Here is a 20,385-nt window from a genome sequence, read left to right on the forward strand (position 1 = left end):
CAAGCACTGATTTTGGGATTCCAAATGTCATGAAGCGAGCAACCTTTCAAACACAGAATCTGCCAACGCGTGTTCTCATTGTCCCGAGAAGGCCCGCACCCCATCGGCAGCCGCTCCCCGCACACTCCGAAAATTTACAAAATTTTGAACTTTTTCTGATTATACATCTACTGTGTGTCCATTATAACACATACTTTGTGGGGGGCCTGGGGGCCTAGCTCAGGTCATGATCCCCCAGTTCTGCGCTGACATCGAGGAGCCTGCTTGGGGTCCTCTCTCCCTCTCGCTCTCTGCCCCTCCCCCGCTTGCACGATCTCGCTCAGAATCAACAGTGAAAAAAAGAAAGCTGCTGTTTGGTGGTGTCGCTGTCCCCGGGGGGGGCGGTTTTGAGCTCACTGAAATTCGTCAGTCCCACCTCTTGTTCAGACCCTCCCAGTTCTCCAGCCCTGACGGAGTGAAGTCTGGGGCCCCTCCCCGGCAGCCCCAGGTTCTGAAACCCATGATATTTGACCCTGTCCTTAGGGTGCGCTTTCCTCCTGGCCGTGTCCCAACGAATCACAAGCAGATATTACCTACGCACACAGCTGCACACACCTGCGTGGTTCTACACCATGTGCACATGCACACACACAGCCATTCACACTCACGTGCACACACACCCACGTACGGTCACGCACACTCCTTCCTGTGTATGCACACGCTCATCCATATACAGCCACGTACACATGTGCACACCTGGTATACTCGTGTACGCAGCCACGCACACGTGTGCACACCCACATACGCCCACGTACACGACTGCTTACATGTCTGTGCGTCCACAGTGTGCTGAGAAAGCAGGCGGAACAGGCAGGCGTGTGACCTGTTCGTCGTTCCCTGCGGGACCCCTCCCCCAAGCCCTCACCAGACGCTTGGTTCACAGAGTCCCGAGGGCAGCCTCAGGCTTGGCCGGCAGGACTGCCTGGGGTGGAGCCTCCTGGGGGCAGCGGCTGGAGGCCGTGTGGCCCCTCTGGAGCTGAGCCTCAGCCCCGAGGTGCCTTGCTGGTCCCTTAAGCCAACACAAGCCAAAGGGAAAGTGAAGATCAAGCCTTTATTCACTTATGGCAACAGCACAGCAAGGGGCCGGAACGGAAGTGCCAGCTCCTGGTTCCACTCTCTCCTCCAGAAAAGGCACAGTCGGGGGTGGCATCTGCTGGGGAGGGGCTGCCGTGCTGCAGACGGACCCCAGACAAGAGGCTCCTGCTTTCTGGACTTGGCCGGGCTTGGGGGGAGGGGAGGGGAGGAAAAGTACTACATGGGGAGTCAGAGTGCAGAAATAAGGCCTCGGCCAAGAGCCCCCCCCCGAGGAAATGGCCTCTGGATGGAGATGCCCTGGCAAGAAGTAAGCTGTGCCCCAAGCACAAGCACGGCCGGAGTCCTTACTGCAGCCGCCCTGAGACCACGGTGCCCTTGCTGGGCACCGAGCCTGGTGTGCGGAGGGCATTCCCCCAGGGACCTGCAAGAAAAGCCTCCACACTGGCCTGTGGTCAGATGAAGGGTCCCGCATGTGACCCTGGCCTGGAACCCCCTCTCCAGCCCGGGGAGGAGGGCAGGACGGAGCCCTGGATGCCGTAGGCCAGCCTCCTCCCAGGCCCCTTCCCGTGGGAGCAAGCCTTCAGGGCTGGGCTGGGCTGGGGGGAGGGGCAGTGTCTCCCCTTCCCACTTTCCGGGGCAGCCCGCACGTGGCACAGCCTGGACCCCTGGTCACCTGGCCCGCCAGGGGACCTGGGGGAGGCCTGCACGGCGCCCACATGTGGCTGTGGCCCTGGATGTGGCCGTGACCACCTGAGAGAGCCAAGGCCAGGAGGGGTCAGCATAGTTCCTGCTCCATGGGTTAGGAATCGAGGGTCACCGAGAGACGAGGTCACTCTGCTTGTGCACGGGACACCAGTCTGTGTCCGGGTAGAGAAGGCAGTGGACAGACTTAAACCTGGGAAGGGGGCAGGGTGGTCAGGTCTGCCGGGGGTGGGGGTGTGGGTGGCGACAGAGCCCCTCCCCACTGCCCACTCACCGAGTGGGATCCTGCTGCAGGCTGAAGCCTCCTGCCACATTCACCACGTTACGTGGGTTCTCAGGACCCCCGTAGCTCAAGGTGACCTGGACGAGGGGAGGGGGCAGGTCACTGTCCCGGGACGAGCCCTTGCCGCCCCAGGAGTCCAGCCAGCAGCGGCTGCCCTGCCCTGGCTTCCCGGTCCCCTCAGGGCGGGCTCACGAACAGCACGGAGGGGTGACTGCGCTGAGAGGTGAGGCTCACACAGAAGACGAGGCTGGCATCCGGCTCAGGAGGGTGGCTGGTGCACGTGCGGGGGCAGCCCTGCTCAAGCCACCTGGCCCTTCCTCCGGCCCGGTCTGCGACGGCACTCGCCGCCTGGGCTGGCGCCTGCTGCCGTGGGCCCGTCCGCTGGGGAGGGCACAGCGGCTGTCCCTTCCAAACGAGCCAGCACACCCAAGGCCCTGGGGCCCAGCAGGCCAAACGCGGGTCTGCAGCAACTTCGCTGCGGTGCTGGGAAACCCTCCAGAGCCCTGGTCGGGGGCAAGGCCCCCATGGTGAGGGCGCCGGGAGCACCCAGCGGGCCGTACCTGCTGCAGCACGGCGTCAGGCGGCAGCCTCTGCAGGTTCTCCAGGTGGGAGTGGAAGAGTGAGCTAGGCAGCAAGCGAGCACCCAGCAGCCCCTCCACGATGTAGCCCACCGTGCAGTCGTCCGGCAGCCGCACCCGCTCAGCAGTGCTCATGAAGCTGCCCAGGCTGGCAGGGGCCGGGGGGAGCTGGTCAGGGCCCCCTCGGGCCTCAGCACCAGCACCTCGGGCCTCCCGGCACCCCTGTGCCCTCCACTCACCTGGCCCAGGGGCTCATCTTCAGAGCGAGCCCTCTGCTCAGGCAGAACCCGGCCCCACCGGTAGCGAACCAGAACTTGACTGTGGTCACCTGAGGAGGAGAAGGATACCAGTCGGGGTGTCGTCCTTGAACTGCCCACGCAAGTGGCAAAAGTGCCCCAGGGCACAAGAGAGCTTCTGCACCCCAGTCGCCCGGCGCCCCAGCTCCTCCCACCGCACCTCCTTGCTTGCCCGAGCTCTTGCAGTGACCCCCTGGGGGGGGGTCAGACACTGGCCCCCCAGCCTTTCCCCAGCAGACCTCCCCCCTCTCTCAGCTGTCGCCGTCAGGCCCAGGACTCACAGTTCCGCCTCCCTGGACTCTCTCAGCAGCCTCGATGGGGTGGTCGAGGCTGGGCCGCCCCAGGTAGACATCCTGGCTGGGCGAGAAAGTGGACAGCAGCTGGAGCAGGCCTTCGGGGTTCACGTAGTTGTCGTCATCCACATGGCAGAACCACCTGGGGGCAGTGGGGGAACTCTCACGAGTGAGGGGCTGGCACGGCTGGGGGCCTCCACACCCCTGGCCCCGGTGCGCGGGCCCAGCCTCAGCCCTGGGCTCTCCAAGGGGACACAGGGGCACGGCCACCACATACTTGCGTCCGGACTCGATGAACTTGTCGTACTCCACTGCCATCTTACAGCATAGCGCCTGACGGGTGTGCACGGCTGAGCAGTTGGTGTTGATGACGTGGCCGCCTGGCGGGTTGGAGAAACGGGGAGCCTGAGGGTCAGGGTGAGGCCTGCCGCCAGCCCACCCCGCAGAGATCAGGGCGAAACGTGGATGTCCAAGCCGGCCTTGCCATCTTGTCCCGATCAAAGGCCCCAGGCCGGGTCTAACGACAGCCCTGGCCTGGCCTCACTTGCTGACCTTGTGGCTGAGCCCTGAGGCCCAGACAGGTGACGACCACTCGGAATCCCATGAGTGCAAAGCCACTCTGGGGCTGAGAGCCCGTGTGTGACTGCCAGGAAGGGATGGTTCCTTGCTGGAGTGCCTTCAGGGAATGTGGCTCCAGCCTGATGCCCTGGGACGCCTGCCCGTGGGTACATCGTGGCTGGCAGGGTGGGTCCCTGGGTGCTGGGCTGGTGGCAGGCAGGTGTCCTGGCTCTGTTCTCTACCAGCCGAGTGACTTAACTCCCGGACCTCTGCACCCAGCAGGGAGACAGGTGCCACTGGACCAGAGCACACATGTGAGGGGCCCTTGGGCACGCTGGCAGGGCCGGGCTGGGGAGGGCACTCACCTCCCTGGAGCTGTAGCTCAGGGTCATCCCCATCGGTGAAGATGAATGTCTGCGGAGAGACAACCTGTGAGGCCCCAGGTGGACAAGGATGGGGTTGCAGAGATGGCCAGGTTGGGGTTGGGCTGGGGGAGAGGGGAGGGCGATCCGCAGCACCTCCTGGTGCTCCCACTGGATGTTTTTGGGGTCTCACTCCAGTGTCAGCTGAGCGAACCCACCCAGGTCTGGAGCATGGGAAGGGGCAGCAGGGTGTGGGTCCTGGGTCCCCACAGACTCAGAGCGAGGGTCTGGCCCTCCCTCTGGCGACACAGCAGTGGGTAGCGAGTCCTGAGGATGGGGTGTCAAGTCGCGGGCTGGGGGGGGAAGTCCTTGCGGGGACAGGGGTGCCAGGGGTCGCGGGTGGCTGCGGTCCTGGGTGGGGATCCTGGGCGGGGGGATCCCAGGGATGGGGGTCCCGAGGGCGGGGATCCAGGGGCGACGCCCACCTGCTGGCGGGCCCGGGAGATCCAGGTGCGCAGCAGCAGCCCGAGGCGTGGCCCGTGGTTCTTCTGGGTGGTCTTGACCGCGATGAAGACGTCGTCCGGCCGCAAGCGGGGGGCGGTGGCGAGTCGGCCGGGGGGCGCGCGCGGGCCGGGGCCCGGGGTCGGGGCCGGGGCCGGCGCGCGGGGCAGCGGCAGCGGCAGCGGCAGCGGCAGCAGCAGCAGCGCGGCCAGGGCCGCGGCCAGCGCGAGGCAGGCCCGGCACAGCGCCCCCCGCGCACGGCTCATGCGGCCGCGGGACCCGCCGGCTCCGCCCGGGCCAGGCCGCGCCGCGGCCCCTTTAAGAGCCGCCCCGCCCGCCGCGAGCCGGAAGCGCTGCCCCGGAAGCGGACGGCGCTGCCCCGGAAGCGGACGGCGCGCCGCGGCGGGGTGGGCGAAGATGCCGCTGCCGGTTCAGGTGTTTAACTTGCAGGTAACGAGCCGCGGCCGGCGGCCCCTCCGCACCCCCCCGACCTCCCCCGCCGCCGCCGCCGCCGCCGCCGCCGCCGCCGTCGGGGCCGGAGCCGGGCCCCCGCGCGGCCTCCCCTCCCCGCGGCCCGGCGGCCTCGCGCAGGGTCCCCGCCGTCGGCCCGGCAGGCGCGGCCGGGCGCTAACGCTCTTTCTCCCTTCAGCAGCAGGCCAGCTGTGTGTCAGGGTCGGGGGTGCAGAGAGTCAGGACAGAATGAGGGATAGCCCGGCCCCCAGCTCGGCCTCCTCGTCAGTGACAGATCTGTACTGCACCCCTCACAGCAGTAGGTCAGACCTCTTCCTGCCGGGCACGGCCGGGGACTTCAGCCTGAGCGCCAGCCTGTCGGCCTGTACGCTGCTTTATGAGGTACCTTCCAGGACAGGGGGCCCAGGAGCGAGCGAGCGAGCGCGGGAGGGGGGCAGAGCCCCGCCCGCCGGGCCGGCCGGCAGCGCAGGAGGGTCCCCGAGGTGACGCCTCCCCGCCCCCCCCCCCTCCGCGGGCTCCCGGTCCTGCGGCCCCCGCGGCCCCCGCGGCCCCCGCGGCCAGGGCGCTCCCGGGCGGAGGCCGCGCCCGCTTCTTCCTTAGGGCTCGGAGGAGGCTGCGTCAGGACGGCGGCTGGGAAAGAGCAGGGCCGGGGGAGGGGGGCCCGGGGCAGCGGCGCCCCGCTGTCCGCTTCCCGCGCCGGAGCCGGGAGGTTAACGTGGCCGCTGGGGGCTGTCTGTCCACCAGCCAGCCGGTCGTGCGCTGCGCGGGGTGGCCTTGGAGACGGGCCTGGAGACGGGCCGGGGGTGGGGAGGGGCAGGGATGGCCGGCTCTCGGGGACAGGATCCCGCCAGGGAGACAGCACCGTGGGCAGAGGTGACCTCAGGGCGCAGTGAGGGCTCCTCGCCCGACCCTGGCTGCCCGGCTCGAGGTGCCAAGGTGCTCCCCCGTGTTGCAGGGGGCCGTGGAGCCCATGCAGATCGATGTGGATCCCCAGGAGGACCCGCAGAACGCACCCGATGTCAACTACGTGGTGGAGAACCCCACCCTGGTATGGAGCCCCGGGGGGCGCTTCCAGGGGTGGGCAGGAGGGGACTGACACCTTGGCCGGGCTCCCCACTCTGGCCGTGTTTTCCTCGGACCCAGGAACCTTAGGGCTGTCCCGCTGCCCACTTAAAAAGGGTGGTAGCCCAGCTGGAGACCGTGCGCCCTGCTTCTCTCCCACGTGGAAGAGCCCACGGGCCACGCCACTGTGCATCTTGCCTCACACTGAGGACAGGTCTTCCTTGGGGCTCGACCCATAGAGCACTGCTGCTTTACCGTGAACCCCGGGGACCGGCAGGAGCGAGGGGTGCCCCTCCGGCTCTGGCCGTGCACCTCCTCAGCCCCCGGGGCAGAGCTCTACCCCAGGTGGCCATTTCTAGAACCGAGTAGTGGTCTGGTGCCCACACGTGCATGGGGCCTCTTGGACACGGGAAGAGGGTCTGTATTTGGGTCCTGTCCTTGCCAGGGCCTGGGACCTGGGGTCCCGCCGGGCACAGTCTCCATCCGCTCCCCCCACCCCACATCAGGATCTGGAGCAGTATGCGGCCAGCTACAGCGGGCTTATGCGCATCGAACGGCTGCAGTTCATTGCTGACCACTGCCCCCCGCTGCGGGCGGAGGCCCTGAAGATGGCCCTCTCCTTTGTGCAGAGGACCTTCAACGTGGACATGTACGAAGAGATCCACCGGAAGCTCTCGGAGGCCACCAGGTGAGGGCAGGGTGGGAGTAGGCACCAGGACCCGGGCATCGTGTGTCCTCCTCGGGAGCAGCCCGGGCAGGGGGCCCTTCCTGTGCCCCTGCGACCCCTGACACCACCCCCGTGAGGACACTTAGTAGCAGCACTGCCTCTGTGCGGTGACCCGGCCGTCCTTGTTGAAAAGCCAGGCGGGGCAGCAAATGGCAAGACGGACTAGGTTCTCCCTCTTCCCGCTGCGTGGTCGTCACTGTTGTCTTGGACTTTTCTGTGTGCGGTGACGTGCGGTTATTCTGACGTCAAGCTCGCGGAGACGACAGTTTCTCGCAGCTCGGCGCGGCTGCAGGACTCCTTTCCCGTGGGGCGCCCGCACCAGGCCGAGGGCCCCTGTGTTCCTGCGCTGGCCGGGGGCTCCCCCCGTAGCGGCTGGGTCAGGGCGAGGGGCCCCTGACGGCCAGGTCCTCCGCAGGGAGCTGCAGAACGCGCCTGACAGCATCCCCGACAGTGGCGTGGAGCCGCCGCCCCTCGACACGGCCTGGGTGGAGGCCACGCGGAAGAAGGCCCTGCTGAAGCTGGAGAAGCTGGACACGGACCTCAAGAACTACAAGGGCAACTCCATCAAGGAGAGTATCAGGTGCTGCTCGCGGGACGCAGGGGAGGCGGGCGGCCCGGCCGCGTGGCCCCGGGCCCAGCTCGCTCATGTCTGGGCCCACAGGCGCGGCCACGACGATCTGGGCGACCACTATCTTGACTGTGGGGACCTCAGCAACGCCCTCAAGTGTTACTCCCGGGCCCGGGACTACTGCACCAGCGCCAAGCACGTCATCAACATGTGCCTCAACGTCATCAAGGTGGGTCCTGCCGCCGCCGGGTGCGCTCCGGGAGGGGCTGCGGGGCAGCAGCGCGCCTGGGCCAGCAGGGGGCGCCCCGGGCTGAGTCCACCCCGCCCGCCCGCCCGCCAGGTCAGCGTCTACTTGCAGAACTGGTCTCACGTGCTCAGCTACGTCAGCAAGGCGGAGTCCACTCCCGAGATTGCCGAGGTAACGCCGACTCCGCGCCGACCTGCCTCCTCAGACCCTGCCCCCGGGACCCCTGACGCCCACGGGCCTCCGTCCTCGGCAGTCTGCCCTCGTCCCTCTGAGGCTGGGGCGGCGCCCCGGGGAAGCACGAGGGTGTGGAGGGTTTTGGTGGCTCACGTGCTCGACTTTCCCCTGCAGCAGCGTGGGGAGCGGGACAGCCAGACCCAGGCTATCCTCACCAAGCTCAAGTGTGCTGCAGGTGAGGGCCCTGGGGCGCGAGGACACCACCGTTGCCCCCAGGGCTGGGGGTGGGCTCGTCGAGTCTCAGAGCCCGGTCAGGAGCCTCATCACACGCACGGCCCCAGGTGATGCCTGTCTCCTCAGGTTCTGCCGGGGTGTGGCCCGTGGGCAGAGGCTCAGGCATTGCTCTCGGCTGCCATCACTTCTGGGCCCCTGCTCAGCCTGGGAGGGCTCAGCCTAGGAGTCCTTTGCAGGAGTGACCACACCTGTGCACAGCTTCCCCGGGCCCTTGATCCAGGAGGGTGCAGAGTCGGAGCTCATGGGCGCGGTCCCATCTTGAGAGCCGGAATTCCTGTCCCAGACGGAGGAGCGGTGGGGTGGGAGGGGCTGGGGCTGATGGCCCGGTGAGGCTCTGGCAGCTTCCTCCAGGCCCTGGCTTCATTCTACCTCCCCACCCCTAGGCCTGGCCGAGTTGGCTGCTCGAAAGTACAAGCAGGCCGCCAAGTGCTTTTTGCTGGCTTCGTTCGATCACTGTGATTTCCCCGAGGTGAGGAGCGTGAGGGTCTCTGGGGAGGAGCCCTTGCTGGGACTTGGAAAGCAGGGGGAGGGCTCGTGGGTTGGGCTCTTTCCTGAGGGGTATCCCCCAGCGGAGTCCTCGGCAGTCTTTGAGTGGGTGGCAGGCAGGGCAGGGGTGACCCAGCCTCGCCTCTGGGCCGCCCCCTCGCATTGCGTCCTGACCGTCAGTGACCCTGGGCATCTGGATGCAACTCCTTTCTTGCCCTTCAGCTGCTTTCCCCCAGCAACGTGGCCGTCTATGGCGGCCTGTGCGCCCTGGCCACCTTTGACCGCCAGGAACTGCAGCGCAACGTCATTTCCAGCAGGTGCGTGCGGGGTGGGTGCTGGTCCCGTAGCCTGTCCCTCTGGGGGGCCCACTCTCTGGTCCTGCGTCTGCCTGGCCCGGCCCTTCCCCTCCCCTCCCCTCCCTTCTCCTCCCCTCCCCTCCCTTCTCCTCCCCTCCCTTCCCCTCCCTTCTCCTCCACTCCCTTCCCTCCCCTCCCCTCCCTTCTCCTCCCCTCCCTTCCCCTCCCTTCTCCTCCCCTCCCTTCTCCTCCCCTCCCCTCCCCTCCCTTCTCCCCCCCTCCCTTCTCCTCCCTTCTCCTCCCCTCCCTTCTCCTCCCCTCCCTTCTCCTCCCCTCCCTTCTCCTCCCCTCCCCTCCCTTCTCCTCCCCTCCCTTCCCCTCCCTTCTCCTCCCCTCCCTTCCCCTCCCTTCTCCTCCCCTCCCTTCCCCTCCCCTCCCCTCCCCTCCCTTCTCCCCCCCTCCCCTCCCCTCCCCTCCCCTCCCTTCTCCTCCCCTCCCCTCCCCTCCCTTCTCCTCCCCTCCCCTCCCTTCTCCTCCCCTCCCCTCCCTTCTCCTCCCCTCCCTTCTCCTCCCCTCCCTTCTCCTCCCCTCCCTTCTCCTCCCCTCCCCTCTCCTCCCCTCCCTTCCCCTCCCTTCTCCTCCCCTCCCTTCCCCTCCCTTCTCCTCCCCTCCCTTCTCCTCCCCTCCCCTCCCCTCCCTTCTCCCCCCCTCCCTTCTCCTCCCCTCCCCTCCCCTCCCTTCCCCGAAGCCTGAGGACTGCCACGCTCAGGGCTGTGGGCCCCCTCCGTCGGCCTTGGGAGCGGGTGCGCAGGTGTGGGGCCAGCTCTGAGGGTCTGCACCCGCAGCTCTTTCAAGTTGTTCTTGGAGCTGGAGCCGCAGGTCCGGGACATCATCTTTAAATTCTACGAGTCCAAGTACGCCTCGTGCCTCAAGATGCTGGATGAGATGAAGGTGAGGGGCCCGCCGGATCTGGAGGGCGGTCAAGGCAGAGGGCCAGGGGCAGCTGGGGGCTGACCGGTCTCTTCACCAGGACAACCTGCTCTTGGACATGTACCTGGCTCCCCACGTCAGGACCCTCTATACCCAGATCCGCAACCGCGCCCTCATCCAGGTAGACGTGGGGGGGGACAGACTCGAGCTGGGGTGCCTCGCACGGGGCTGGGGGCCACGGGAAGCTGACGCGCCCTCTGCCCGCAGTACTTCAGCCCCTACGTGTCTGCTGATATGCACAAGATGGCTGCGGCCTTCAACACCACCGTGGCGGCCCTGGAGGACGAGCTGACGCAGCTCATCCTGGAGGGGCTCATCAACGCCCGCATCGACTCCCACAGCAAGGTGGCCACGCTCGGGCCAAGGTCGCGGGTGCGGGGAGGGATCCCTGAGGCCTGATGGGCGCTACCGAGCCCCGTCCCTCCACAGATCCTGTACGCTAGGGACGTGGATCAACGCAGCACCACGTTCGAGAAGTCCCTGCTGATGGGGAAGGAGTTCCAGCGTCGTGCCAAAGCCATGATCCTGCGGGCGGCCGTGCTGCGCAACCAGATCCATGTCAAGGTGAGGGCGGGGCGGCCCTGGCGTGTGGGAGCGGTGGGGCGGGCACACACTCGCCTGCCGGGCTGAACAGCGGTGTCCCCACCGCAGTCCCCTCCCCGTGAAGGGAGCCAAGGGGAGCTGACGCCGGCCAACAGCCAGTCGCGAATGAGCACCAACATGTGAGAGCACCCAACAGCCTCCGGGACGGACGGTCTGTGCCCACCCCCTCCCTCCTCCTCGGACTTGGACACGTGGGCTTCCCGTCACTTGAGATACTTCTGGAGGTGCCACCTGTGACCCCCACCCCCCCCGGGTTTCCATGTCTAGCTTCTTGTGCTCCTTTCACCCTGTTGTGCCCTGTGCTGGGGGCCCTGGCCACACGGACTGCTGGTCAAGGCCCTTCCCGGAAAGACCTGCGGGGCTCACCTGTGCAGCGCGCCCAGAGCCCCCACCCAGTGGCACTGCCTCCCCACCCCTGCAGACGTCCCACCTCCATCCATTAAAGGGCCGCCTGAGAACATGCCCCTTGTGCCATTCCTTCCCGCTCAGTGGGTTTCTAAGGCTCCTCCGGGAGGGCAGGGGCCGGGCCTGGTCCTTCCTTGTCCAGACACAGAACCTGCTTCCTTGGCCTCCATCCCTCAGCCAGGCAGGGTGGCAGGGAGGGAGCCGAGGCCAGCCAGCTGCTGTTAGGGAAAGTTTCCCGCAGCAGAAGGTTCCTTGTTCTGCAGGCCCCCCCACCCTCTCCGGCACTCCGAACACATCTTTGAAATGATTTATTGTTCGCTTTTGAACACACACGTTGCTAGGAGGGGGCAGGTCCAGCCTGGGAGCCTGCTCCCCGGTGCAGCATTTCCGGGCTCCCGGCGCAGGAGAGGGCAAGACCAGCTCATCCTTCCGTGTGTGGAGTAGCGGGAGATTCCCTGAGTAAAGGCGTTTCCTCCGGCGGGACGTGGTGAGGCTTCAGCAGCAGCCCCGGGGCCTCGGGTGGGGGGCTGCATGTCGGGCTCCAGCCGCCCTTCAGGCCAGGGCGCCGCCCACCACCTCAGGAAAGCTGCCTGGCCCCCTTCCAGGCCAGAGACTTCTCCAATTTGGTTTTAAAGAGCAATCCGTGACCTGGCAGAGAAGCAGGAGGGAAGTGGGGCTCAGGAGGCCAAGGGTCCCACTGTCCCCCCGGGGGACCAAGGGAGACGTGCTGACGGCAGCAGGTGCCCCTCACCTGGGCAATCTGCGGCCTCTCTGAAAGCTCGCTTCTTGCAGCAGCCCCGGCACAGGTTGAACACGCATCTGTTGCCCTGGACACAGGAGAGCTGGTGGGCCTGAGCAGGCTCCCCGGGAGTACCAGATGGCTACACCCCTGGCCAGGGCACGTCCCGAGGCCGGGCAGAGTCGGCCTCCCCGAGTGGCTAAGCCACTTCAAGCTGCACCCTCGACAGACGGGCAGGGGGCCGCTCCCGCAGGTCCTGGGCAGCCCGGGGACCACCCTGCCCACTACCTGCTGAGGCCGAGCTCTGCTCTGGGCGGCATGGTCAGACTCACCTTTGGGTTTCCACACTGATCACACTTTGCATATTTTGCTGAGAAAAGAACAAAAGCAGACGTTGGGTGAGGTGAACCCATCCCCCAACGGCCACTTACACACGGAGTCCCCGGTGGGAGTTCTGCCTGCCGCGGCCAACCAGGCGGTTCGAGGAGGGCGGGCGCAGCAGTCCCTCGTCCCCCCCCGGGGCCCCCATGGTTCTCCGGGTGTTCGCCACTAGAAGGGCTTTCTCAGGAAGGTGGCCCCAGAACCCAGCTCTGCCCCTCAAGTGGCTGCAGGAACGCACGGGGAGGGCACAGGGCCCCTCGCGCTGCTCTCCTCTGTAGCCATCAGAGCCACCCGTCCCCGGCAAGGGGAACAGCTCACGCTTCAGCGAGGGGTCGAAGGTCTTGTGGGGGTTCCTCAGCTGCTTCTTCTGCTTGTTCTTGGACAGGACATCTGTGCCAGCCTCCTCTTCCTCCAGGGCCCGCTTGCTGCGGGCAGCCCCGTTCTCCTTGCTCCCTTCCCTGAGCCTGAAAGGGAAGGGTGGTGGGCAGGGCCGGGGGCACCCACGAGAGGCGACCCGCCAGCCCAGGCCCATGGCGAGAAGTGCCCGCGAGTCCCCGGTGGCCTCAGCAGCTTGGCTCTTGGGTCGCTCAGGCTGTGGCTGGGCCTGAGTGGCCACAGATGACAGCCAGCCTCACCTGCAAGAACCTGGGGGAAGCTCAGGGTGTCAAACCTCGTCCCCAGAACAAACGCACCCGGGATCAGAAGCACTTAAAAAGAATCAATCCCCTCGTAGACAGAAAAAACATAAAACCGAAGCCCCCGCCGACAGAGAAGCAAACGTGACACCAAGGGACGGAGCCGCCAGCACCCCCCACCCTCCAGGGCTGCAGAGGGCAGGCCCGGCCCCCGGGGCTGGTGTGAGGCTCACCCTGGCCGGAAATAGGGCTGACAGATCCAGTGGAAGAAAGGCAAGCCGCCAGGGGGCTTCTCTCCCTCCTTCTGCCTGGACATATCCTCCTGCAAAAGCCCAGAGAGCCCTGCGTCGTGGAGCCCGAGCCCCCGACCCCTCCCGCCTGCAGCCGCCCTGCCGGCCCCAGCACCTGCCTGACACCGCAGCTTCAGCTCCTGGCTCACGGCCGCGACACCCTCCAGGGTCTTCGCTTTGGCGAGCTCCTCCCGAAGCTGCCGGTGCACCTGCAGCCTGAGGCAGAGGCGCTGTCACCTGTGGCAGAGCTCCCCCAGGCGCGGCTCAGACCCAGCGGTGTGTGCCTCGGGGGGGGGGGGGGGGGGGGGGGGGGGGGGACTCACGTGTGGTGCCACAGCTTGAAGAGGTGGGCCCGGACGCAGGACAGGGGGCAGGGGTGCTGCCGCACGATGTCCAGGTATTCCTCGGCCAGCTCCCACACGGCAGGGCTGCGGCCCTCAAACAGGGCGGGGTTGTGCAGGTTGCCCTCTGCGGGTGGGGGGGCGGGGGTGGGCTTGCAGCTGCCGGAGAGACGACCCCTCCCCTGCCGGGCTGGGCCCACCGCCTCCCGCCCCCACCTGCGCTCATGACCCCCTGCACTCCCGTGTCCCGGATGCAGCGCTCCACGTCCTGCAGGCACTGGATGTTCCCGTTGGCAAACACGGGGATGGTTACCGCCTTCCTGTCGGGGGCAGGTGGGCGCACGCTCAGGAACACCCTGTCCCCTCAGCCGCGGGGGCGGCGCCCCAGCACGTGGCCTCTTCTGGCCGCGAGGCTCCCTACCTGCCCTGGCCACCTCGTCCCCACCCCACCCCGCCTCCCCCCAGCACCCAAATGGCTGGGCACCTGGCTTCAGGGCCGGGCGGCACGTCTGTCCCCTCATCCGCCTGCCCTCCACCCCTGCCCACTCACCGCACAGCCTTGATATGCTCCCAGGACGCGGTGCCCGACAACGGCCCCTTCTGCTCCTTGGTGCGCCCGTGCACGGTCAGCAGCTAGAACACGGCAACGCCCGGGCTCTACCCTGCTCGTGGCCACACACCCCGGGCCGACCCCAGGGAACCCCCTTGCTTTGGCATCGGCTTCCCCCGCAGAGCAGAGCAAAGGCAGCCTTGCATCCAGCTGGCGCAGCGTCTGCCCGCGTCCCCGGGGTGGAGGCTGGTGGGCTGCCGCCCGGAGCTCCCGTGTCCCACGGACCCACCCAGGATGCAGAGCCGAGGGGCCCAGCCCCGTTCGAGGGCCAGTCTTGGCCCAAAGTGGCAGCACCCTCGAGCCCAGCTCCAAACGTGTGAGGGAAGGCCGGGCCAGCACCCACCTGACCTCAAGGCTGGTGGCAGGTGGGGAGAAGTGAGCTGGGACTCGTCCACCCTACTCAGGCCCCACCCATGGTCACCACGATTCTAGTTCGCCCCAGAGAGTTCGCTCAAGGGGGTTCCTGGGGTCCAGGAGCCTCCACACCTGCTTTCAGGTGCAGGGGACACGGGGCAGGGGAACAGCGCTCGGCCCTGTGAGCCCACGGCCCGCCTACCTGACAGCCGGCCTTTTCCAGCATCTGAGCGTACTTGACGGTCTTGTCAATCTCTGGGAAGACACGGATTTTGCACGTGACGGGGACAGAGAGCTTCTCATGTGCCAGCAGAACTGCGAAAACAACAACCGCCTTCTGAGAAGCATGGTGTGCACCTGCAGGCAGGCTGCAGGCAGCGGAGACCCGCCTCCGTCCACCAGGGCACTGGAGGGGTGGGGACCGGGTGGGGACACCTCCCTCTCCCTGCTGCACCTATGGCTCCGGGCAGAGCCCCTCCTGCAGCAGCGAGAGCACCGGGGCCGGGACTTGCCTGCCAAGGTCTCATCAGGGCCACTTCACCAACTACGCCCCAACCTGACTCACCACCTGTGCCCAGGGCCAACTCACTCATTCTCTGGAGCAGGTCCCACTCCTCCTGCAGGAAGGCCCCGTAGTGACCTGCATGAGACAGGCACAGCCATTAGCACCCATCCTCCTCCCGCGGCCACACACGGCACGAGCACCCCCCACCCCCACCCCAAGCCATCCAGAGGGGCAGCAACAATCAGGGAGGTGAGCAGTGGGGGCAGGTTGCCCAGCAGAACACCCACCCTCCATGGCTTCTCACCAGCCAGCAACCCCTCGGGCTCAGTGAAGAAAGTGTGAGCCCCACGCCCGGCGGTATAACCTCCTTTCAGCAAAGCCCGTTTACCCAGATGGAGCCCAGTGACTCCCAGGCACTAAGGGAAGTGACAGCCTGAGAGCCAGCAAACCCTGTCCCTCCAGCGCTGGAGAAGAGCCACCTCCAGAGGGAGCAGCAAACAAAGGGCTGGGACACCACCTGAGCTGCCACTGCCATCGGAGCAGGGTCAGCCACACCCTGGCCTCCATCCGGGCACCCTGTGGGTGCTCAACACAGGAACCCAGAAAGGAACTCACCTCGCTTGGCTATCATCTGCGGGCAACCCAAATTCAGGTCGACGGCATCACAGTAATCCTGGGCCAGGAGAGCCGCCTGGACAAACACTTCTGGGTCATTGGCACAGAACTGGAAAACACGTACAAGTTGCCACGAACCTGAACCTGATACCCTAGACCCCCACAGGGGTTCACACTTGACCCAGTGGAGACAGGATCCCAGGGTTGCCTGCAGGATGTCATCCCGTCCTAAGCGTTTATATTTGGTGGGTTCCCATGTCACAAGGAGTCGTCACAGGATCACATAATGTCTCAATTGTAGCAAAGTTGGGATCACGGATTCTACACAGCGCAGAACGTTCTTCCCAACCCTTGGCTAGAGCGCGGTGACAGCCGGCCAGTGGTGTCAGGGGCTGCGAATCTTCCAGGGCACCCAAAGTGTCCCTTCCAAACCGGGCCACCTCCAGGGAGGGGTAAATGTCTTGAGACCGGCCGCAGGTGCCCTCGGAAGCCAGGTGCTTGAGCACCACGCCCCCGCCCCTCCCCTCGGCCGCCACCCCGCCCACCTGCACGATGAGCGGCCGGTCCTCGGGGCACACTTCGCAGTACAGGTTGTCCTTCCGGTAGTTGGCGTCGCGCACGAAGACCTGGGCGTGCAGCATGGGCGTGTAGCAGAGCTGGGCCCCGTGCCGGCGGCTCAGCAGCCTCCAGGCCAGCTCGCTCTGGTCCACCATGGGCGCCACCACGTGGCGAGCCCCCCCCAGGGTGCGGCTCCAGAACTCGAAGCCCTGCAGCTTCGGCATCGTCCGCACACTGAAGGGGGAGACGGAGGGCTCAGCCGCAGGCGGCGGGGCGCCACGCCCGGGGACGGCGCCGACCTCCCCGAGGCCGCTCCAGCGCAGCCCGACGGCCACACACTGGGACATCAAGGGCAGCCGTGTGCGCGGCCCCTGCGCGCCGCGGCTCCGGTCGGGAGGGCCGCCCCGCCCGCCTCCCTCCTCACAAAGGCGGCTCCTGCTCCGCGGGAGAGGGCGGGAAGCGGGAAGGCTCCTTGTCCGGGCAGGCTCGGCTGTGCCGGCCCCGCACCCTCGCCAGCCCCGCGGGCCGCGAGGCCAAGCCACTGGCTCGGGCGCCCGCCGCGCGTTCCCGGACACCCGGAAGCCACAGGGAAAAGCCCCCGAAGAGGCCGGGGCGCCGCGGCGTCACCGCACGACACCCACCTGCGCCCGGGCCCTCCCGGACCGCCGCCAGGGCCTCTGGGCGCCAGGGCGCGGCGCGGGCTCCCTCGGGGCCCGTCAGGCCGCCACGCCGGGGCCGCCGCCCGGCCCAGGGCTCCGCGCCGGGGCCGCCGGAAGGTGCCTCCGCCAGGGCGGTCCGGGCGGCCCCGCGGTGCGGCGGGAAACGCGTCCCGGGGAAACCGCGCCAGGCCGCGACGGGGCCCGCCCCGCGAGGTCGGAGGTCAGAGGCCCGAGGTCGGCCGGGCCCCGCCACGCCTCGCTCGGGCGGTGGGAGTGGCGCGCCGACCGCGGGCGCCAAGGCCCGGCCGGCGCCCGCTTTCGTCTCCGAGCTCCGCCTCTCTCTGCCAAGGGGGCCGCAGGCCCCCGCCCCGGCCCTGCGCACGGAGGCCGCGGCGAGTCCCCCGCTCGCGCGCCGCCGGCCGGAAGTGCTGCTTTACGCGAGGCCACACCCCCGCACTTCCGGGCTCCGGCCCAGGCCGAGAGCGAGGCTAAGCCGCGGGAAACCCGGGGCGTCCCCGGCGCCGCGCACGCGCAGAGCGCCCCCCGCCGCGGGAATCTGGCGCAGGCGCACCTAGAAGCCCCCACTTCGCGGGGGCCGCGGCGAAGCTGTGTCCGGGCGTCCCGGTCGGCAGTCTTGCCTCCTGGCGGCCCCGCCGAAGCCGGCTTCCCTTCCACCGAAGGAGCCCCGTAGCCTCAGCTTTCCCTGCTCAGCGAGGAACCCGAACCTCTGCCTCCGCGGCGCGAGCTCCGGCTCCTCGCAGTGCACGCACCCTTGGTTTAATTCACAGGCCCCTGCGCACCAACCCGACAGGGCGGAGAGCCAGGTGCCAGGCGTTTCCACCCTTAAATGTCTCAACATCCGACGGATAAAGATAAAAGAAAAGCGATAACAAACATCAAAGATGAGCTAACCCACCTGAAAAATAACACTAACACCAAATATCTGTCCCCTGTGCCTGCCAAGACACGCCAGATTTCAAAACTTGGTAGGAAGGGAAGAAAGTGTAAGAGTTCATTAGTAATTTAAAAAATACCGATTACTTGTTGAAATACTACTACTTAGATTGACTTAGATTGACTACATTATTAAAGTTCATGTTGGTTTTTTTCTTTTGATATGGCGACTAGAAACGTTAAATTTACATATGTGGGGAGGGTTTCTGGAACAAGGCTGAGGAGCTCTCCAAATCTCTTCTCAAACAGGCAACGGTAAAGCAGGACAATATTGTTAAAAGCAACCGCTCCAGGAGTCTGGAAGTTGACTAAAGGCCTACAACGTTTGAGAGCACAAAAAAAAAAAGAAAAAAAAAATTCCTGAGGGGACATCAGGGACACCTGGCTGGCTCAGTCAGTGGAGCGAGGGACTCTTGATCTCGGGGTTGTGAGTTCGAGCTCCAGGTTGGGTATAGAGACTACTCAAAAATAAAATCTCTTTTAAAAAAAAGATCGAGGGGCGCCTGGGTGGCTCAGTCGGTTAAGCGTCCGACTTCAGCTCAGGTCACGATCTCACGGTCCGTGAGTTCGAGCCCCGCGTCGGGCTCTGGGCTGATGGCCCGGAGCCTGGAGCCTGCTTCCGATTCTGTGTCTCCCTCTCTCTCTGCCCCTCCCCCGTTCATGCTCTGTCTCTCTCTGTCTCAAAAATAAAATAAACGTTAAAAAAAAAATAAATTAAAAAAAAAAAAAAAGATCGAACATTAGTAAAGGTTAAAAACAGTGGCAGTCCGAGGAGTTTCAGGAGGGGGCTGCTTTCCTTTCCTCCCACCCCAGGGCAATTCCACCAGAGCCAGACAGGCCCTGAGGACTTGAAAGCCCCACAGGGTGTTTGTGAACAATCGCCATAGAGGTGGACGGCCGCCACCGCCACCACCGGGTAGCGACCCGCCCCTCAGCTCCCTGAGGCTGGTCGAAGCCAGCACAGTCCAGCCAGAGATTTACAGGAAACTCAGTAAGTCAAATGGCCACGGTTGGGCCTTGGGAAGCCCTCCAGATGTCCCTGGTGGTCTGCAAGGCTGTGTATATGCTCAGGAAGGACCAGAGAGGGCCCCGGCAGTATACTCATGTCTGGCTGAATGCAAGGCTTTGCACAAAAAGGAAAAGCCGGGCTGAGCCGTAAACTGCTTGAGCTTTGAACGCGTCCCCAACCTGCACGCAGAGCTGTCCGCAAAGGGCGGAGGGCTTACTTGGTCAAACATTGGAGCATTACCTCTAGCCAACAATTGTCCTTAAACTATAGTGACCCAGAGGCAATTTTAGGAAACCAGACTCACACGTCGGAAAAGAAACAAAGAAAAATCTAGCAGATGGGCGCCTGGCTGGCTCAGTCCACAGAGCCCACGACTCTTGATCTTCGGGTCGTGAGGTCAAGCCGCGGAGTCTAGCAGGGATACCAGTGGCCACACACACAGGGGAGGGGACAGGCTCCACAGCATTCATAATCCAGGCAAGGTACTGAGTAAACAAACAGTAGTTCCAAAAACAACACTAAGGGATGGGGGTGAGGAGGTCAAAACCCGGAGTTTTTACAACACATTGTCTAAAATGCCCAGTATCCAATAAGACATTGTAAGACATTCAAAGAACCAAGAAAATTTGAGACCTGTACAGGGATTGTAAATCAAACACACACTTCCACGTAAGCAAAGGGTCAAAGAAATCAAAAGGGAAATTTTAAAAAGTGAGTGAAAATGAAAACAAAACATCAAAATTACAGGATGCAACTGAAGGAATTCTTGGAACAAAATTGTGAGCTATTAACTCCTACGCGAGACAGGAAAGAGGCCAGTCACCCAAACTTCCACTTTAAGAGCAAACCAGCAGAATAATGGACATACTAAAAATTAGAGCAGAAAAACATGAACAGAACACAGAAGAGCTATAGTGAAAACACTGAAACCCGAAACTGGTTTCTTTGAAAAGACTCAACAAAATTGACAAAACATTAGCTACACTGGCAGAGAAAAAATAGAGAAGACCCAGATCGCCAGAATCAGGACGTCATCGCGGCAATGAGGACGAGATGACCAGAAGGGAGGGCTGAGAAAAACAGAGAAGTTCGATAAAACTGACCAGCTCCCAGAAAGAGAAGGTTACCGAAACCGACCCCAAAATAAATCAGGGGCGCCTGGGTGGCTCAGTCGGTTAAAGCCTCCAACTCCTGATCTCGGCTCAGGTCATGATCTCGCGGTTAGTGAGTTTGAGCCCTGAATCGGGCTCTGTGCTGACAGTGTGGAGCCTGCTTGGGATTCTCTCTCCCTCTCTCCCTCTCTCTCTAAATAACAAATAATAAGGAAGTAAATAAATAAATAACAAGGAGGCACGTTGTATTCGTAATTTAAGGTCTACAAAATAAAAGCCCCGGGCCCAGATAGCTTCAGTGAGTTCTAGGAAATATTCAAAAATTCACACCAATCGTCTACAGACTCTTCTAAAAAAATAAAGGCGAGAACACTGCCTGACTCGTTCTGTGATGCCAGGAGTGTCCTGATGTCAAAACCAGTCAAAGGCTGGACACTAACATTCTTCATAAGCACAAAACTCCAGGAGCATAAGAGGACTTACACACCATGACCAAGTGGTGTTGGCCCCAGACGCAAAGCTGACTTGCTGTCTGAAGATCGGCGGCTGCACCGTGTGTTAACGGTGTGCACAGACACATGATTATCTCAATAGATTCAGGAGCGTTTGGCAAAATCCAACACCTACTCAAGATTAAAAAAAAAAAAAAAGGC

General features: G+C 64.6%; 3 protein-coding genes across 5 annotated transcripts; 1 reads left to right on the plus strand and 2 right to left on the minus strand.

Moving 5' to 3' along the window:
- Positions 1-1,076: 1,076 nt before the first annotated feature.
- Positions 1,077-4,913, minus strand: RFNG (RFNG O-fucosylpeptide 3-beta-N-acetylglucosaminyltransferase). Of its 2 annotated transcripts, XM_042915246.1 has the most exons (9): positions 4,632-4,913; positions 4,150-4,198; positions 3,504-3,606; positions 3,215-3,368; positions 2,877-2,965; positions 2,620-2,785; positions 2,294-2,440; positions 2,051-2,136; positions 1,077-1,969 (listed from the first exon to the last, which is right to left on the minus strand). In XM_042915246.1, exons 1-9 carry the CDS (start codon positions 4,911-4,913, stop codon positions 1,888-1,890), a joined length of 1,158 nt encoding a protein of 385 aa, XP_042771180.1. In that variant the 3' UTR covers positions 1,077-1,887. The 2 variants fall into 2 exon arrangements, with proteins under 2 accessions (XP_042771180.1, XP_042771181.1); XM_042915247.1 differs by lacking the exon at positions 2,294-2,440.
- Positions 4,914-5,049: 136 nt separating this feature from the next.
- GPS1 (G protein pathway suppressor 1) lies at positions 5,050-11,027 on the plus strand. The gene is given in 16 exon segments (XM_042915243.1): positions 5,050-5,097; positions 5,297-5,318; positions 5,321-5,499; positions 6,074-6,166; positions 6,687-6,868; positions 7,323-7,487; positions 7,569-7,704; positions 7,816-7,893; positions 8,071-8,131; positions 8,574-8,659; positions 8,899-8,993; positions 9,818-9,923; positions 10,003-10,083; positions 10,170-10,307; positions 10,392-10,526; positions 10,614-11,027. Coding segments are annotated over 16 exon segments (1,665 nt in total). The 5' UTR covers positions 5,050-5,064; the 3' UTR covers positions 10,689-11,027.
- Positions 11,028-11,263: 236 nt separating this feature from the next.
- On the minus strand, positions 11,264-16,753 carry DUS1L (dihydrouridine synthase 1 like). Of its 2 annotated transcripts, XM_042915244.1 has the most exons (14): positions 16,640-16,749; positions 15,986-16,232; positions 15,441-15,549; positions 14,910-14,960; positions 14,523-14,635; positions 13,907-13,989; positions 13,573-13,676; positions 13,339-13,483; positions 13,135-13,231; positions 12,959-13,047; positions 12,409-12,554; positions 12,042-12,079; positions 11,722-11,797; positions 11,264-11,618 (listed from the first exon to the last, which is right to left on the minus strand). In XM_042915244.1, the coding sequence occupies exons 2-14, from the start codon at positions 16,220-16,222 to the stop codon at positions 11,548-11,550; spliced, it is 1,359 nt and encodes a 452-aa protein (XP_042771178.1). In that variant the 5' UTR covers positions 16,223-16,232; positions 16,640-16,749; the 3' UTR covers positions 11,264-11,547. The 2 variants fall into 2 exon arrangements, with proteins under 2 accessions (XP_042771178.1, XP_042771179.1); XM_042915245.1 differs by lacking the exon at positions 11,264-11,618 and having other exon boundaries at positions 13,131-13,231; positions 16,640-16,753.
- Positions 16,754-20,385: the final 3,632 nt, after the last annotated feature.

The sequence above is a fragment of the Panthera leo genome, chromosome E1 (assembly GCF_018350215.1).
Source record: "Panthera leo isolate Ple1 chromosome E1, P.leo_Ple1_pat1.1, whole genome shotgun sequence".
NCBI lineage: Eukaryota > Metazoa > Chordata > Mammalia > Carnivora > Felidae > Panthera > Panthera leo.

Bases quoted from the DNA above. Each gene is read 5' to 3' on its own strand.
- RFNG (XM_042915246.1), bottom strand. From the start codon at position 4,913: ATGAGCCGTGCGCGGGGGGCGCTGTGCCGGGCCTGCCTCGCGCTGGCC. The intron at 4,199-4,631 runs GTGGGCGTCGCC...GTCTCTCCGCAG, and splicing joins TCTCCCGGGCCCGCCAGCAG to ACATTCATCTTCACCGATGG. The intron at 1,970-2,050 runs GTGAGTGGGCAG...CCCCCTTCCCAG, and splicing joins CTGCAGCAGGATCCCACTCG to GTTTAAGTCTGTCCACTGCC.
- DUS1L (XM_042915244.1), bottom strand. From the start codon at position 16,222: ATGCCGAAGCTGCAGGGCTTCGAGTTCTGGAGCCGCACCCTGGGGGGG. The intron at 14,636-14,909 runs GTGAGTTGGCCC...TTGTTTTCGCAG, and splicing joins GGACCTGCTCCAGAGAATGA to TTCTGCTGGCACATGAGAAG. The intron at 13,484-13,572 runs GTGGGGGCGGGA...CCCCACCCGCAG, and splicing joins GCAGGGGGTCATGAGCGCAG to AGGGCAACCTGCACAACCCC.